General features: G+C 41.0%; 1 protein-coding gene across 30 annotated transcripts in view; it reads left to right on the top strand.

Moving 5' to 3' along the window:
- Nucleotides 1-17,401, top strand: part of LOC116980442 (ABI family member 3 binding protein) — a 250,562-nt gene that overhangs the window by 176,369 nt on the left and 56,792 nt on the right. For 22 of the 30 annotated variants that reach the window (XM_033032666.1, XM_033032664.1, XM_033032657.1 and 19 more), the window contains 5 exons: nt 265-354; nt 2,435-2,518; nt 4,558-4,650; nt 5,820-5,909; nt 6,821-6,907. In XM_033032666.1, coding sequence (XP_032888557.1) covers nt 265-354; nt 2,435-2,518; nt 4,558-4,650; nt 5,820-5,909; nt 6,821-6,907 — 444 coding nt within the window. The remainder of the gene's footprint in view (nt 1-264; nt 355-2,434; nt 2,519-4,557; nt 4,651-5,819; nt 5,910-6,820; nt 6,908-17,401) is intronic. The other 8 variants (XM_033032679.1, XM_033032676.1, XM_033032668.1 and 5 more) reach the window with 5 other exon arrangements.

The following is a 17,401-nucleotide window of genomic DNA, read 5'->3' as shown; positions in this document are numbered from 1 at the left end:
GGCATGTCTTCACACTGACCCATGTTAAACTCCACTTTTGCCCAATCACTCACTCTATCTTCTATAACCCATTGTGGAATCATAATGTCCTCATCATAAGATGCCTTTCCACGTATTTTCAGATCATATAGACTAACATCTGTAGTTCTTGATTCGGGAGACTTTGATTCTGTACTCATCTAGGTGTATAGCAAATGTCCAGAAAGGGCAAATTCTCATGAAAAATGTGATGTTTGTATTTGGTTTCTTTGTTGTCCCTTGCAGACCGTAACCTGACAAACTCTGGCACTTCTCATGTATTAGATCAATCCCCTATATCTGAACGTGGTAACACAGAAGACCAGGAATTGAAAGGTATTTGCGTTAAACTGTGATGTAGTGCCAATTGTCAAAAATATGAACACAAGAATATACATGATACAGAACTGAATGATGGTTTGACTAATAACTGTTCTCTTTCCACTTGATTGAGGATGTCCTGTAGATTTCTGTAGGTCTGGGGTGGCTACAGAGGCCAGTGTGGGAGCTGTTGACTCTGCCATCGATAGTTGATAGGAGATACTGTAGTTGGCTCTTACACCTGTTGTCTAGTGGCAATGCACTTTGTGCTAGTTTTGACTTCTTTACCTTCAAACATACTTTTACTCGGGTGGCCCAAGGTTGTCCTGGTGAATTTAAGGCATAATTGATGTCTGCCTTCATTGAGAATGGTTCTCAAGGTACAGTAAGTGGTCTGTCCTTTTCAGGGCCTTGACATAGCCCTCTGAAGGATACAAGAGTCTATGTTACACCATGGAGAAGATTGTTAGAGAACGTTTGCTTTGCAGATATTAACAATATGCTACAGAGGATAAGGCAACAATGATTTGGACCTCTTAATATATGTATTTGCAAGCGTCGATTGAGAGGTCCAGCTGGGGCAATGTTGTTTCTAAAACAAAGGCAATATATTTGAAGTGTTTCATTTGGCTTACAAATTAGAACCACGACAGCAAGAGCTTGTTGGAAGTGAGGGGCAGCACTGCAGTGAGGAAGGTTGAGCAAAAATGTTGGGCCAATTATACAATCTTTCTCGATGTCATTTTACAGGGATTATGTCTGTTGTGACCTGCTGATCAGGATCATGGCTTACATGCTATCGTGAAGAAGAACAAGAAGAATAAGATGGAGATTAATTTCTGGTTAAGCAAATTTGAATAAAATGATATTCAGTGCGTCTCAATTGACAGTCCGAATAATTTTGCGAGGTTATAAAAACAGGGCCCTTACCCGAAACGTCACCTATCCATGTACACTAATGATGCTACCTTGAACGCTGAGTCACTCCAGCACTTTGTGTTCTATGCAAGATTCCAGCATCTGCAGTTCCTTGTATTTACACATATAGTTATTGACGTGTCTCCCTTCATTTGCTTTGAAGGTGAAGGTTATGTCTGTAGTGTATTTAGGCAGATGGAATTCACTTTGTGATTTTGGATGGTTGCTCTATTGTCATAGGGGCAAGGCAGTTGGGGAAGGCCCTGGTGAGGACTTTCCCTGTGGCAGACATTAGAGAAAATCCTGTGTGTTTGCTGAAATACGATTTGTCTGTTTAATTGAAGATTGGCACATTTGCGGTGCTCTGAGATCTCTCGCCAGATATGGGAGATGAAGTTGTGAATGAGATCTCTTTCTGCTGAATTTAGAACCTCTGCTGGGATTCAGCCAATGTCTGAGAACAATTTGTTTTCTAGTTGGTGTATGTCCTTTTCAGCTACTTTTAGGTCAGGGATGCCAGCAAAGTTGGTGCATTGCATTATTCCAACATCCTAATCCTAAGTGGACACGTTGGTTGGTATTTATTTGACCACTGTAAACTACCCCCAATGTAGTTGGGTGGCAGGAGAATCAAGAGAGTTCATGGGTATGTGAAAGAGTACACAGGTCATCCTCAGGGTTCCATTCCTGAGAACACTCGAAACCCAAACAGTTCACGTCGGAAAAAGGGCCACAAACCTGAGTTCTCTCACCTGGAGGATACCTGCAACTTCGCAGCAGCTATCAAATCCATACCGCTATCCTCCCAAATGCTTGTTCATACGTGGCAGCTGTACATATGTCTGGCATTCGTAAGGTGGGAAGGACCTTACTGGAAAATGTGTGGGAAGTCACTGATGAGATTATTCTGGAACTGGCGTGGACTCAATGGGCTGAGTGGTCTCTTACGTCTTAAGGAAATAGGAAATCATTAGATTTCAGACCATTTAGTCAATTATTTGTGGACTGCAAGATTATAAAGCATGCAATTGCCAATACATTATTGTGTGAATAAATTTGTCACAGATCAGTTTTGAGCCATTAATTTATTTATTTCACAAAAGAGTAACATCACATTACAGAGAAGGTAAGTTAACAAAATAGTAAAGATACAAAGGATTTTCTTTGTTTCTTCTAGCCCCTATACCAACAAATTCTGAAACTTCTCACTCGTTCAGTTCAACTCCTAAACTTGGTAAAAAAGAAGACAAGGAGATCGCAGGTAATTGGTTGCCTGTAATATGAGTCACTGCTCGCATGTCTTGTTCTGAAAAATACACTCATTTCATTTGCCACATCTTGCATAAAGAAAAGTAACATATGCTTGTTTTCATGCTTGAGGTTTAGGTCGTTGCTAAAACAGAATAATTCACTTCTGTTACACGCAAGATACGCAAAGATTTTATTTTGGTTTTAAATATTTAGAACAAACCAAATGTAGCTAGACTAAAGATTGTTTGCAGTAGATGATGATTCAAAAATATTATTTGTTTCATTCAATGACAGAGTGAAAGTATTTTGTCTTGGATAGGTTCCTCCAGTTTCATAAATTTTGATGAACGAAAAGCTGAGGTGCGATTTTTGCCCTGCATGGAGCCATTTTCATATATCATTGTGGAATTTAATTAATTTGTAATAAAATTCAAATTTCAATGTTTGCATAAACTGTGCTGGGTCATATAGCATGAGCAGTGAATTTGAGACTATTGCATATTGCTCATGTATAACAAAGGTATATTTTCATGGAATTTGCACCTTTTCTTGCTTATACCTCAGTAAAACATTACATGATCAGATTGGTGTTTGTTAAGCTTAATTTTGATGAAATGCATAATCAATTAAGACATCTCCAAGCTTTTCCTCTCTGTCAGAAGTGTGACAGGTGAAATTTTGGGCCTCCCTACTGCCCTGCTATTAATTAGGTAATTTTCCAAAGTTAGCTATATATTTTTTCCTCTGAGACATAAATTCATTTATGACAGCAACTTAAAAGGCCAGTCTGCCTGTCTCAATTATAACATTGTATGTTTGGAAATTCAGTTAAACAACTCACTTTTCTTATTGCTGTACAATGCAAAATTGCTTTTATTTTCCCCAGAACAAAATATTGTAATGGCCATTTCAACATCGCTTCATTTATTTCTGAAATTTTGAACAGGCATTTCTGAGCATGAGTTTTCTTTATGTCCCTAACTTGAACTCTACATTGAGTGTGCTGAAGGATGCAATTTCCCATCCAATACTCTTTTTGGTGGACTGGAGAAAAACTGGGACTTGATGCTGGGAAACAGCCATTGTTGGGAACCGCTAAGGCAACATGGTTGTTGCACATCAGTCCTGGACTGGACGTTTGTCCTCCATCCACCCGCACCCTTGAATGTTCTCTCCCCACAATTCATTCAGTGCCAACAAACACTTTTCATACCGTTCCTTACTATTTATCCCTTTCCTTACCTTTTGTTGTTAAGCCACAGTGGCACCAATGCCTGTATTTCCCCCCTCTCCAATCCCATTCCAAATCACCATCAGTGATTCAAGCATGACTCGGTCTATGGTGTATTGTTCTATTTCTTCCATTGCTCCAAACTTCTTCCATGTGCACGAATGCCAAGCTCTGATGACAACCATGCTCTACAACTGAAAACCAATGTACAGGAGATGCTGTCGGTCATATGAAATGTTAAATGGAAGCCCTATCTACCTTCTAGGTTGCTATAAAAGATCGTATAGCACTATTTTAAACAATAGCAATAAAGTTATCAATGTTATCCTGATTAAAATCCTAAATTTGTTTCTTTTAGTTGAAACAAGTTAACTTGCCAACAGTTATTTGTTGCTGAGGTTGAAACTCTTCCTTCTGTTTATCAAAATTCTTCATGACTTTGAGTTCTCAACTTTAGTGTCCACTTAATTTTTATTCCAATGAGAATTGTCCAGCAAGCACAATCTCTTCTCATATACTGGCATACCACTTCCCCAGTACCATGTTTAGTTTAGTTGAGAGATAGAGCAAGGAAACAGGCCCTCCAGCCTACTGATCACCAGTTTACACTAGTCCTAAATTATTCCACTTTCAAATCCATTCATTACACATTAGGGGCAATTTTGCAGAGGCCAATTAACCTACAGACCCTTGCATCTTTGGGATGTAGGAGGAAACCGAAACGCTGGAGGAAATTCACAAATGTCCAGGTAGTTATTGTTAGTATTACTTGAGTGAAAAAATACAGATGTGCATTTTTTTTTTTTAATCCCTTATAGATTATACACAGCTAAATTCTGGCACTTCACCAAATATATTCAATCAAGAACAAAGATCTGCACTTGATAACATAGAGAACAAGGATTTGGCAGGTAATTGCAGTAATATCCCTGGCATGCGTTCTTGATGGTGTAGTAAAATGTTTTAAGAAACTCTATCCACTACTTTGTTAAATTAAGTGGTTTTAAAAAACGACAGTATTAGATTTATTGAATTTACATTTATACATAAATAAATATGGAAGAGCAATGTAGTACGCAGCTTGCCTAAAGAAAAGTTTGCATCAAGAATGTTACTAAGCCAGAGAATAACTGTAAAGATACTTAGTATGGGAAATTTTAAGAACTACTATAGCTTGTGATTGCAAGCTCTGCAGCTGTTATCTTGTAAACAGTGCTGAATTGTATCATGCACAATGGTTTGCATGTTCTGCGTAACTCATTACAGCATATCACGTTTACTGTAGAAATCGATACAGATTCAAAATGTAGTTAGCAATCAGTGCACCATGTCTTGCATGGATTCCATTCATTGCTGTTGTTTTTAATATATGATGTGATCAGTTTGCCTTGTGTTCCATACCTTTAAAGGGCTTTACTTGTACTGTATCACATGAACTTTAGGGGCATGTAAAATAGATTGCCTGATCAATATTGTGCATTCGAAGCATGTTGCTAAAAATTGTGATGTCAATGAATGCGACTTCTTTCATAAAATCTATGGCACATTGCCTTCACGTATTATTCTATATGTTGCACTCATGCGTAGTGAGTAGGTGTAATGCCACCATCTCTTGCCTGGAATCCATTTGATGTTTTTGCATGAAACAAGTTATCTAGAAACTGCCAATGCATCTTGCAGATTTTAACATTTGCATGCATTATTCTATTTGTTTAATAAGTTCATCCCTGAACTTTGTGTTCTTCTTGTCGTGGAATGGATCTGGCCTATATTGAGGCTTTCGTAGTATTTAAATATTGTTTTTGGCTGAATATGTCTTTTCATATTTCAATAATTCTGGAATGGAAGGCGTTGAATGGTACTGAACTAACAATTCAGATCTCAGTCTTGCCAACAGTTATGATTGTTATTATTAGATATAAATAAGTTCTACCACGGAGATGCATTAGCATAATCAGCGCATAAAAAATGAATGAAGCCTGTATTTGGTATATTTTTATGATACCAACCTATAACTCAGATATACTGTACTGGTGAGAGATGGAAGAAGCTTGCATTTAGTATCTTTTGTCCTTGACAGACTATAAGTTTTCCTCTTCTGACACTCCCAATGTGTTCAGACCAACCCCAGTATCTCAAGTGGGTAACAATGGGAAAAAAGATCACTCAGGTATTTTTAAAAAAAGCATGGATTTGAACATTGCTGTTTAACATTATGTAAAAAATTCATAATCACCTCTTAATCATCCATTGTTTTCATAATTTGTATGTCACTTACTATGCATTTATCCTTTACTTCATGAATTTCTGGTGAAAACCACTGTTGTTGAGATAGAAATTACAATTGCAGAATGTCTGATGGAGTAGTAGAAGATGTTTTGAGGATAATTAAGGTTTTGGATGACTTTTTTTGCATTGTATTTAATTTTATACTGAGAAAATGCATTAAATTTAATGTTTAGCTTATAATCGGACATTTTTATATGGCACTCAAATCGATCTTCCAAAAATATTAGATATTGGCTGAAATGATACTAACCTCTGACAGATATAAATACTGTGATGTTAGGCCCCATTTATTGCTACACGTAGCACAGTACTTTGCTTTGCATTTGTGTAAGATGTGCTTTAGCCATTTATCTGTCTGCTTTGCTTGAAATTCACTATTTGCTTTTAAATTATATGAAATAGTTAGTTATGTTATAATTTATTGCATTTTATGCACTTTGCCAGTCTGAACGTATCGACAGTGGTTTGCATGTTTTGTGCAACAATAGTTTTTTCAAGTGAATATCTAAATGATGTTCACATCTGTGTTGATATGAAATGCATTATTAATTCAATACTTTGTACATTGCCTTGTATATAATCAGAAATGATGTACAAACTTCCTTGGTAATTAAATACATTGCAATTTCCTAATGCTTTGCTGATGCTCGTAAACAATCAAAGGGTTTCCATATTGGAACTTGCTCTTAACTTGAACCAGGTCCATCTGGAACCATGATAAAATTATATGGTCTCATGATGTGAATTTCTAATTGCCGGATTTTGTTTCTTTTTATTTGTTATCTCTTGCAGTATCTGATCCTCCAAAGGATAGTTCGTCCATCATCACCTCCAAACCAGTGCATAAAACTAATGCCAAAGTGGACCGTACAGGTAATGGTCAGTTACATTACTACTAGCAGTGGGGATTATGCAATACATGATTCAGGGTAAAGAAATGCTGGGGTAAAGGAAGTACTGAAAAAAAAAAAAACAGCTGCTATCAGAAGTGGGTACATTAATAACATCTTAATTGAGCTAGATTGAAGATTAAGCCTAATAAATCACAAAGTATTTCTTTGGCTAGAAAGTAGAGAAAAGGTTCAATGTAGATGAGGAAATTCCGTCTATAATGGAGCATCCAGTTCATAGTTTCGGTAGGTGGCATATCAGGAAGTTGGATGAAACTGAACAGGTTCAGCTACTTAGAAAAATATGTTTTTGATAGGTTAGAAAGGATAAGATAAGACAGGGCTTCCAGGCAAATTGAAGTTGTGGTCTTTGTAGTTTGGGCTATTCCCTCGATTGATGTGGCCATGAACAGTTATGAGGTGCCAATTTCGAATGGGAAAGGTTGAAAGATTGGTTAATTCATATAACCATATAACCATATAACAATTACAGCACGGAAACAGGCCATCTCGACCCTTCTAGTCCGTGCCGTGTATTAGGAAACGGTTAGGATTTCCAGGGTGTCTTAGTAATGTGGCTTTATATGGGGAAGGTATTCTCCATTTACCATTGTCTAGCCTAACAGAGGAGTTTAAGTGTGCTAAGGTGAGTTAGAGTTGCAATTATTTGGGAGCAAAGAAACCTTGGATAGCAATCTGGTGCCAAATGTAACTAGGGGGAGGATGTGGAACTTGAAACAGGCAGTACAAGAAGCACAAGCAGCTCTGAGGCATACGGATATTGTTGGTAGGGTGTAGCAAGGGAAAGGAGGCCTCGGGCTTAGCACAGGGATACCAGTGTGGAGTAAGGCAGGACCAACAGGGAGGAGGTAATTGGTTGTGGAGCAGGTACAGTGGCTCAGGTTAACGGACAGTGGATGAATTAGTAAAGTGTAGATAAAATGAAGTTTAGTTGGAGGGACCTGTGGTGCATGGAGGTGGGTCTTTATAAGTTTCCCTATATCACCGCAGATCCTGAAACAATGGGTAGGTGGGGACGCGCTGTGTTCAGAAGTGGCAACGTTGAGGCATATTTTGTCAGGATGTAGTATATTTGGCATATACCAAGTCAGGTATACTTGGCGGCAAAACCAGGTCTTGAAGTGTATAGCTGCAGGAATTGGAGCACAGGTGAATTCAGTAGGCATCGGGACTGAGAGTATAGCGATTCATTTTGTCCGTGAAGGAGTGAAAGGTAAAGGAGGGAAGTTTTCAGACTGGTATGAGTTAGGCCAACTAAGGGGAGCCAATGGTTGGGAGAGGCAAGAAAATTTTGGAGGAAAGCTTGTTCCATAGAAAGTAATTAATACTAGTTTGAGGCCAGATATAGTGTTATGGTCAGTTAGTCAGTGGATAATGTATGTTATAGAACTGAGTTTTGGGAGAAGTTAGTGGATGAGGCTTATGAAAGGAAAAAGCTTTGATATGTAGATTTGGCAGCAGAAGTTGAGCAGTGAGGATGGAAAGCAAGAGTACGTCCGGTAGAGGTGGGTTGTAGAAGTTATATTGCGTGATCGACCACATCGCTATTTGGAGAACTAGAAATTTGCAGAGTTTGCGTCAGGCCGTAAAGGAGATGTCAGAGGCAGCAGAGCAAGGCAGTAGGTGGATTTGGTGGAGATAAACAGTACCCCAACAGTCCTGGGGGCAGAAAGGAAATGTATAATGCATGGTATGTGTATTTCTTTGTAAGTGTGTAAGTGTATCCCGGTTTTATATCGGGTAGATTTTTTGAGGAGCTACGACTATTTAATGATGGGTAGGATAAGTGTACGATAGGATGTATGTGTGTGTATCATTTGTTTGAATTAATTAATCGTCTGTAGTTTCCTTTAATTAGTAGATACTGTTCGCATAGGTGGTGAGAGCAGATATTGAGGGGGGTTGTTCTGGGATGCCAGAACTAGCTATTGAGCCTTCCCGAGGTGTCATGGGCCTAACTCAACGAAACGCCAGTGAAGGGAGGTGTCCACTTGATAACTCCAATTATATATTTGCATCTACACAATTAGTTTTTATGTGCTTGTTAACATGTAGACAGCTTATTATTGCAAATGGAATTGTTGTCCTTAGCATAATTGTGTATAAGCAGTTTAGATACAGCTTTGGCTTTGGGGTTGGTTTTCTTGGTTGAGCACATACTGGTTTGATAGCAGGTACTTTGTGTTTTAATAATAATTGCAATATGGCATTATTGAGTAATTAACCAGAGAAAAATTAGGCAGGAAACATTAATAGAAATGGGGAAGCTGGCTCTCAGCAGGGTTGTCATAATTTAGCAGATGTTCAAGGAGCAATTATCTTACCAAAGGTACAGTGGTTTGACCTCTGTACCTTTATCCTCACTAAAATATGCCATCTGCTATAGCCATCAATGCAACTTCAGAGAAGGGTAAGGATTGCATTGCCAGACATGCTGAAAAAAATAGAATCATTAACTTCTGCTGATTGTATCTGTAGATATTCACACCATCTCACAATTTGCCATCTACTGATGCAGAGTGAGGTTAACATGGGCAGCTTTCTTGACTGGGTGAAAGGACTACCTTTCATTCACTCCTGCATGAAATGAGCAGGAAAAAAAGAGCTACTACCTTCTTCATGACGTGGAATGCCATGGTTGCATTTCATTATTTTGTGAGTACTGCAAAAGGTACCACACCAGAAAAGAGATATTCTTGAGCTGCATTGCTGGATTCCATGGCAGCTTTGATTCATTTCAATCTTATACAACATAAAAAAGCTCTTTCTACCTTAGTCATCCATGTAGAAATTAATTCCTGTATTTGCAACCCTGTTCTCTATTTAATGTCCACTTGTTATGTTCCTTTGTCTCGTACAATTGAAAACTGTGTCTCAATGTAGAAGTAAAAGTCATGATCTTCCAAACATTCAAAATCTAGATTGTAAATGAAAACATGCAATACTACATACAAATAGCTACTAATTATGGAGAGTAATTGAATTGCACAGTACGGAAATGGGACCTTCGGCCAAACTTGCTTATGCAAACAGTGATGCCTATCGGCAAATACTACTTACTTCCATTTGTTCCTCTACTCCTTTCTTATCTAAATACCTGCAATTGTATATGCCTCTACCATTTCCTCCGCCAGTTCCATTTAACTACCGTTCCATATAACTACCACCCTCTGTGTGGAAAAACTTGCCCCTCAGGATAATTGCCCTTGTAGCTTGTCATCCATGTACTGTTACTTGTCTTTGTGTACCCTTTCGGTATAAACCAGCATTTGCAGTACCTTCCTACAATATGTGATTCAGGTGGTGGAGAGCACAGGTGTCCTTGAAGGATGCTCAACAAATGCGCCAGGGACTATAATGCTGACTTTGGAGAGAGTGAATATGAAGATTAGTGAAACTTTTCCCAGCGTATAATTTCTCCCAAACATATGTGCTAAAATATGTTACAGCACTTTGGATTGAATTTTGAGGGAAATACATGAAGAGATTGCTGGGGCACCAATCATACTATTTCAATGTTCTTTGATTATGGAGTGAGGTCAGAGGGTTAGAGAGGAATACATCTTTCTCCCCTGTTTAAAAAAGGGAGCAAGCCAGCTGTTATTAGCCAGTCAATTTAAACTTGATGGTGGGAAAATCTTTGGAGACATAGATCCCAGATAGGATTCATATTCACCCTGAGGAAAAATGATTAATTAAGGGATGCCAGTATGCATTGTTTAACCAATTTTGTATATTTTTTGGATGAGTGGAGTTAAACCATCTGACATTGAAATATGAATAGCATGGAATTTGAAATTGGCTAAATAACAGACAAGAGAGGGTTGTGTGAATGGTTGATATTCAGACAGGAGGAAGGTAAATAGTATCCTTCCCCAGGGATCTGCATCCGAGCCATTAAAAATATATATATATTAATGACCTAGACTTCAGGATACAAACCATAATTTTAAGATTGTAGATGATGCAAAATTTGGCCGTATAATTAGTATTGATGAGGATATTAGTAGACTGTAGCAGGATATAGACCGGCTGGTAGAACAAACAGATGAAGTTCAATTCAGAGAAATGTGAGGTAATGTATTTTGATAGGAAAAATGATGAGAATTAAAACAGAATAAAAAATATTGGAGTCCTGGAATTAAGTGTGTTATGTATCATTGAAAATGGCAGAAGAAAGGAACTGCAGATGCTGATTTATGAAAAAGACACAAAGTGCTGGAGTAACTCAATGACTTAGACAGAATTTTTGGAGAAATAGATATGTAATGTTTCGGGTTGGGATCCTTCTTCATACTCAAGAAGAGGTCTTCAGACTGAAGAAGGGTCCCAACCTGAAATGTCACTTATCCATGTTTTCCAGAAATGCTATCTGACCTGCTGAGTTATTGCAGCACTTGTGTCTTATATTGAAAATGGTAATTATAGGCTGCAAAAGCAATTAATTGGACAGACATAATTTTAGATTTTATCAATAGAGGCATCATATCATATCATATCTATTACTACTGTGTGGGGTGTGTGTGTGTGGGGTGTGTATGGGGTGTGGGGCATGTGTGTGTGTGTGTGTGTGTGTGTGTGTGTGTGTGGGGGGGTGTCATTTTGCATTTGAAATGTATCTCCTCGAAAACCAGATGCCGAAAGGGGAAATTTTTACATATTTCAGTAGAGATTTTCCTTGTGAATTTAGAAATCAATTCCTCTGTACATTTGGTACATTATTTTCCTGACTTTTTATTGAAATTGTTGACCAATCTGACCTTTGTTTCAAATCAAACCACTTCCCAGCTGTATGACGTCACAATGCCATTGCCCGAGGCCCACCTGCCTCCTGGCCCTGCCCTCCCCCCTGCCCCGCTGCCTCTGGATTAAAGCATCTGCTGTTTTCCATGAGTTACGACCCTCCCTGTGTCCCTCTCTGTGTCTCCATCTCCCTCTCTGTGCCTCCGTCTCCCCCTCCATGCCTGTGAGTTGGGGGCTATTTGTGAGTGGATAGGGCGGGGCATGGGGTGAAAGGAGTGAATGAATAATTTTAATATAATATCAATGGGGGTGGTTAGTGTGTGTGTGTGAGGGGTGGTTAATGTGTGTGTGTGATAGGTTGGTTAGTGTGTGTGACGCCACAGGCCGCCCTCTCCCTTCGCAACCGTGCGTTGAGGGGACGGGACCCAATGGGTCCCACTTGGTCTAGTAGACTTGAAAAGCAGGAAAAGCAAGTTGAATCTTTATAAAACACTGGTCTAGCCTCAGCTGGAGCATAGCATTCAATTTTGGTCAGTACGTGATTGGAAATTTAGAGAGGATTCAGAAAAAAAATTATGAGCATAGTTCCTGAGATGAGAGACTATAGTTATAAATTAGAGGGGCTGGGACCATGTTCTGTCCAGAAGCAAAGATTGAGAGCATTGATAGAAACATTTAAAATAATGAGGACAATGAACAGTATAGATTGTAGATGCCTGGTTCCTTTAGTAGATGAGTTAAAGAGGAGAGGCCACAGGTTTAAAATAAAGGGGAAGAGAATTATGAGTGTTCTGGTGGAAATTTTTTTTCATGCAGCATTGGAATCTGGAATGAATTACCTGCAGATGTGTTGAGGATAGCTTTTGTCGTGTGCCTTCAATAGGGAATTGGATAAATGTACAGCAAGGAAAAAATTGCAAAGCCATGGAGACAGGGCCAAGTGTGGAACTAGTTGCTCTGCTAAAGACCCTGCGAGGACACCGTGACCTTATCCTGTGTGGGACTATTAAATACTTCTGTGTTTGCCTGGATGAGTATAAGTATATAAACAACAGGGAGCCTCAGATAACAAGACAAAATAGTCCTCTTGATCATTACCTCATTCAGCAGTTAACCAAAATATACCACGTATATTGAGTCTGCTGTGTTTTTTTCTCTATAAGATGTATCCGAATGTATCTGTCATTTGACTGTCATTCCTATGGTCTTGATTGTTGAGACAGTATTTCTCTTCATTCTACCTGTACTATACAACTGGTCTCTCCCTTTCAGCAGTTCCCAATCTACACCCACATCTGGAAAAACACACCCCATCTTCCCAATTCTTTTGCATTCAGACCAAGATTTTCTGCAGTAATGCCACAGCTGGCAACCTGTTGAAACATTCATCTTCCTCCATCTTCGATGCCATTAATGATCTAATCTTTCTTTGCAATAGGGCTTTTTACACAAGCCAGATAATTAATATGACATAATCAAGATGTATATAGTGCAATATCATTTAATTTTGATTATTAACCAAACCATACTCATTTGTCTGGCAACCAGAAACTTCCCTGTCGTGGTTCCATCCTACTCACTCAATCATAATGAGAGTATTTTTGAAGGTTAGAAATTCATTGACATGTGCTAAATTCACAGCATACTAACATGTGCAATTTAAAATTTAATTTAATTGAAGTTGGTGGAACTAAATTGCAGCAGAGACTTAAATCCTATGACAGCACACTACGTCCTGCCTTCAAATTTATTAGGTGCTGACCCAGAGCTATTGACATACTCAGAAACCTGCACAGAATATTCAAGGTGACACTAAAATATGTAGTTACTGAATTAAGTGAATTGGAAGAAGTCCTATTCCCTCTTGCTTAACAATTGTGCCAAAAATCTAGGTTCAATGATTAAAAAGGAGAATTATGCTTGGAAACCCATTAATTCAGGCGGTGTCTGTGTCTGAGGACTGCTTCTGGGTTACTTTATTCTTTTCAGTCAGGGAAATAAAATTTCAAATAGCACAAAAATCAATTCTATCTCCCTGCTGTTCTGAACTTAACATTCATCATCTGAAATAATAATAATAATGCATTTTATTTGCTGGCGCCTTTCTGGACACCCAAGGACACCTTACAGGACATAAAATCACGATACATTTATCAATATTAAAATCAAGTTGATTAAAAACAAAAAAACAAAAAAACAAAAAATACACAAAACATTTTAAGTCATTAAAATCAGGGTGAACATGGTGGAAGTTATGTCGGGTATGCTAATCTAAACAGGTGTGTTTTGAGTTGTGATTTGAATTGATCGATAGTGTCCAGGTGACGGATGGGAGGTGGGAGAGTGTTCCAGAGACGTGGGGCAGAACAGCTGAAGGCTCTGGCACCCATGGTGCTGAGTCTAAATGTGGGGACAGTTAAAATTGCAGCTGAGGAGGAACGAAGTGACCGGGAAGGAGTGTATGGTAGCAGCAGGTCAGAGAGGTATTGGGGAGCAAGGTGGTGTAGGGCTTTGAAGGTCAGCAGTAAAATCTTGTAGTTAATCCGGTGGTGCACAGGGAGCCAGTGGAGCTGAGTGAGGATGGGTGTGATGTGGTCCGATGATCTGGTGCGGGTGATGATCCGGGCTGCAGAGTTCTGAATGCATTGGAGGCGATGAAGAAGTTTATTGGAGGTGCAAGTGAGGAGGGCATTGCAGTAATCGATGCGGGATGTGACCAGAGCGTGGATGAGGACTTTTGTATTGTCTTTGGAGAGGGAGGGGCGGAGTCTGGAGATGTTGCGGAGATGAAAGTATGCAGAGCGTGTGATATTGCTGATGTGGGGGCCAAAGGAAAGTGTACTGTCCAGAATGAAGCCAAGACTTTTGACATGGGAGGAGGTGGGTATGGGTGAGCCATCAACTGAAATGAGCCATTCTGGATTTCCAAATGTCATAATTGGCAACAAATCACAGGATCACGTTAGAAAGAATAACTTTTCTCATCATTCTTTACTATGCCTTATTCATTGATATTTCAACTTTATATTTTTGGTTTGAAAGTATGCATTTATGCAATATAAGTAAAGTTGAAGACATCTGGGCAGCTAGGTGCAGAGTGCATTCCAAAAATCCCATTCTCTTTGAATAATAATCAGTGATGTAATTTCTGGCCACTATATTATCCTGATTGTTTTGGCACTCAAGCATATGGATAATGTACACATTATAGTACAAGGACTATACTAACCCCAATTGTATTTCTGCAGTTTAGCATATATGCATTTTAATACTAACCCATTAACTATTACTCACTTGTAGTTTGGCGAGTCGAGTCGAATCGATTGAGTAAGGTAAGATTCTTTATTTTGAACGACAATAAAGCAATTTACTCAAACGCGTTCAGAACAGCCAAAAATACGAAGCTCCTTCTAATAGGGTGGAGCTGGAATGAATGCTATTCAAAACCCGCAAAAACACTCCAAAAACAAACCGCGCCAGCCAATAGCGAGGGTTTGTGATTCCCCAGGCCACCACTAGGTGCTGCTACAGGACCCCACCGCGCCCCCCCCAGAACCAGAGGTACGGAACCAAGCGGGAGGTCGGACAAGGCGACCGGACCAAGTGGAAACAAGGGACGGCATGGGCGATACAAGTAGTAATAATAATAATACATTTTATTTATGGGCGCCTTTCAAGAGTCTCAAGGACACCTTACAAAAATTTAGCAGGTAGAGGAAAAACATGTAAGGGGAATAAAATAAATAGTAGAGACATGACTAGTACACAAAGTAAAGACAGAATTCAATTCAAAACACAATATGAGGCAATTAATGCACAGATGAAAAGGGAGGGGGACGTGGGGCTAAGGATAGGCAGAGGTGAAGAGATGGGTATTGAGGTGGGACTGGAAGATGGTGAGGGAACACGGAATTGCGGATCAGTTGGGGGAGGGAGTTCCAGAGCCTGGGAGCTGCCCTGGAGAAGGCTCTGTCCCCAAAACTGCGGAGGTTGGACTTGTGGATGGAGAGGAGACCGGCTGATGTGGATCTGAGGGACCGTGAGGGTTGGTAGGGGGAGAGGAGGTCAGTGAGATATGGGGGGGCCAGATGATGGAGGGCTTTGTAGGTGAGGATCAGGATTTTGTAGGTGATCCGGTGGGAGATGGGAAGCCAGTGAAGTTGTTTGAGGACTGGAGTGATGTGATGCCAGGATTTGGTGTGGGTGATGAGTCGGGTGGCTGCGTTCTGGGCCAGTTGGAGTCGGTTGATGTAGGTGGAGCTGATGCCAAGGAGAAGTGAGTTGCAATAGTCCAGTCGGGAGGAGATGAAGGCATGGATGAGTCTTTCAGCAGCGGGAGGTGTGAGAGAGGGTCTGGGTTTGGCGATGTTGCGGAGATGAAAGAAGGAGGTTTTAATGACATGGCGGATGTGAGGCTCAAGGGAGAGGGTGGAATCAAAGATCATGCCAAGGTTGGGGGCCTGGGGAGATGGGGAGACAGTGGTGCCGTCGATGGTGAGAGTGGGGTTATTGATTTTGCTGAGTGTGGCTTTGGAGCCTATGAGGAGGAATTCTGTCTTATCGCTGTTGAGTTTGAGGAAGTTATGTTGCATCCAGATTTTTATAGCTGACAAACAGGAGTTGATATGGGAGAGGGGGGGGGTTGTGGGGGGATTTGGTGCCGAGTGGGACTGGTGAAACAGAGCCAGGAAATGGTAACGGTGCAGAGGAAACAGGCACAACACCGGAACGGCCAACGGACGGCTCCTAAGCCAGGGTTGAGCCACCACCACCGGGCTATCAACATCCAAGTGGGGGGGGCTTGAGGCGAGCGACAGAGCCGATCTCCTCCTTGCCCCCAACATCCAACAGGAAAGAAGCGATGCCGGGGCGCAACACCTGTAAAGGACCCTCATAAATCCGCTGCAGCGGTGACCGGTGCGAGTCCCTGCGGAGGAAAACAAACAGGCAGTTCTTAAGGTCCGGCCGTACGGATGCCCAACAACAGCCACGACAACAGGTCGACCCAGTCCAGACCAGTGAGCCGCGCCTTCAGCGCGGATTTCAGATGCCGGTGGAAACGTTCCACTAACCCGTTGGCCTGAGCGTGATGGACGGTGGTGTGGTGCAACTGCGCCCCGTACAGCTGCGCCAGAGCCGCCCACAAAGCGGAAGTGAACTGGGCCCCCCGGTCGGTGGAAATGTCCGCGGGCACCCCAAAACGAGCAATCCAATGTGCTGTGAGAGCCCGAGAACAAGACGCAGAGGAGGTGTCATTCAGCGGAATAGCCTCAGGCCACCTCGTAAAATGATCCACGACGGTGAGTAGATGCGTGGCACCGCGAGATGGCAGCAGTGGACATACCAAATCCACGTGGATGATCTGGAAACGGCCAGAGGGAACTACAAAATCTTGTACCGGTGCACGCACATGACGCTGGACCTTCGACGTCTGGCCGGGGATGCAGACTCTGGCCCAAGCCGCGACCTGCTTACGGAGGCCCTGCCAGATATAATTGTCCGACACCAGCGCAGAAGTCGCCCAGATGGAAGTGTGGGCCAGGCCATGGATGGCTTTGAATACCCGGCATCGCCAACCCACGGGGACAATCGGGCGTGGTCTCCCAGTGAACACATCACAAAGGACCAACACTCCTGTTGAGCCGAAAGGGACGTCGGCCAACCGCAACCCGAAAGTGGCCGTCCTGTAACTGTCCATCTCATAACCCATGCACTGTGC

Source organism: Amblyraja radiata, chromosome 14 (genome assembly GCF_010909765.2).
Source record: "Amblyraja radiata isolate CabotCenter1 chromosome 14, sAmbRad1.1.pri, whole genome shotgun sequence".
Classification (NCBI taxonomy): Eukaryota; Metazoa; Chordata; class Chondrichthyes; order Rajiformes; family Rajidae; genus Amblyraja; species Amblyraja radiata.
Note: the sequence above shows the minus strand (reverse complement) of the source record. Positions and strands in the feature narration are given on the sequence as shown.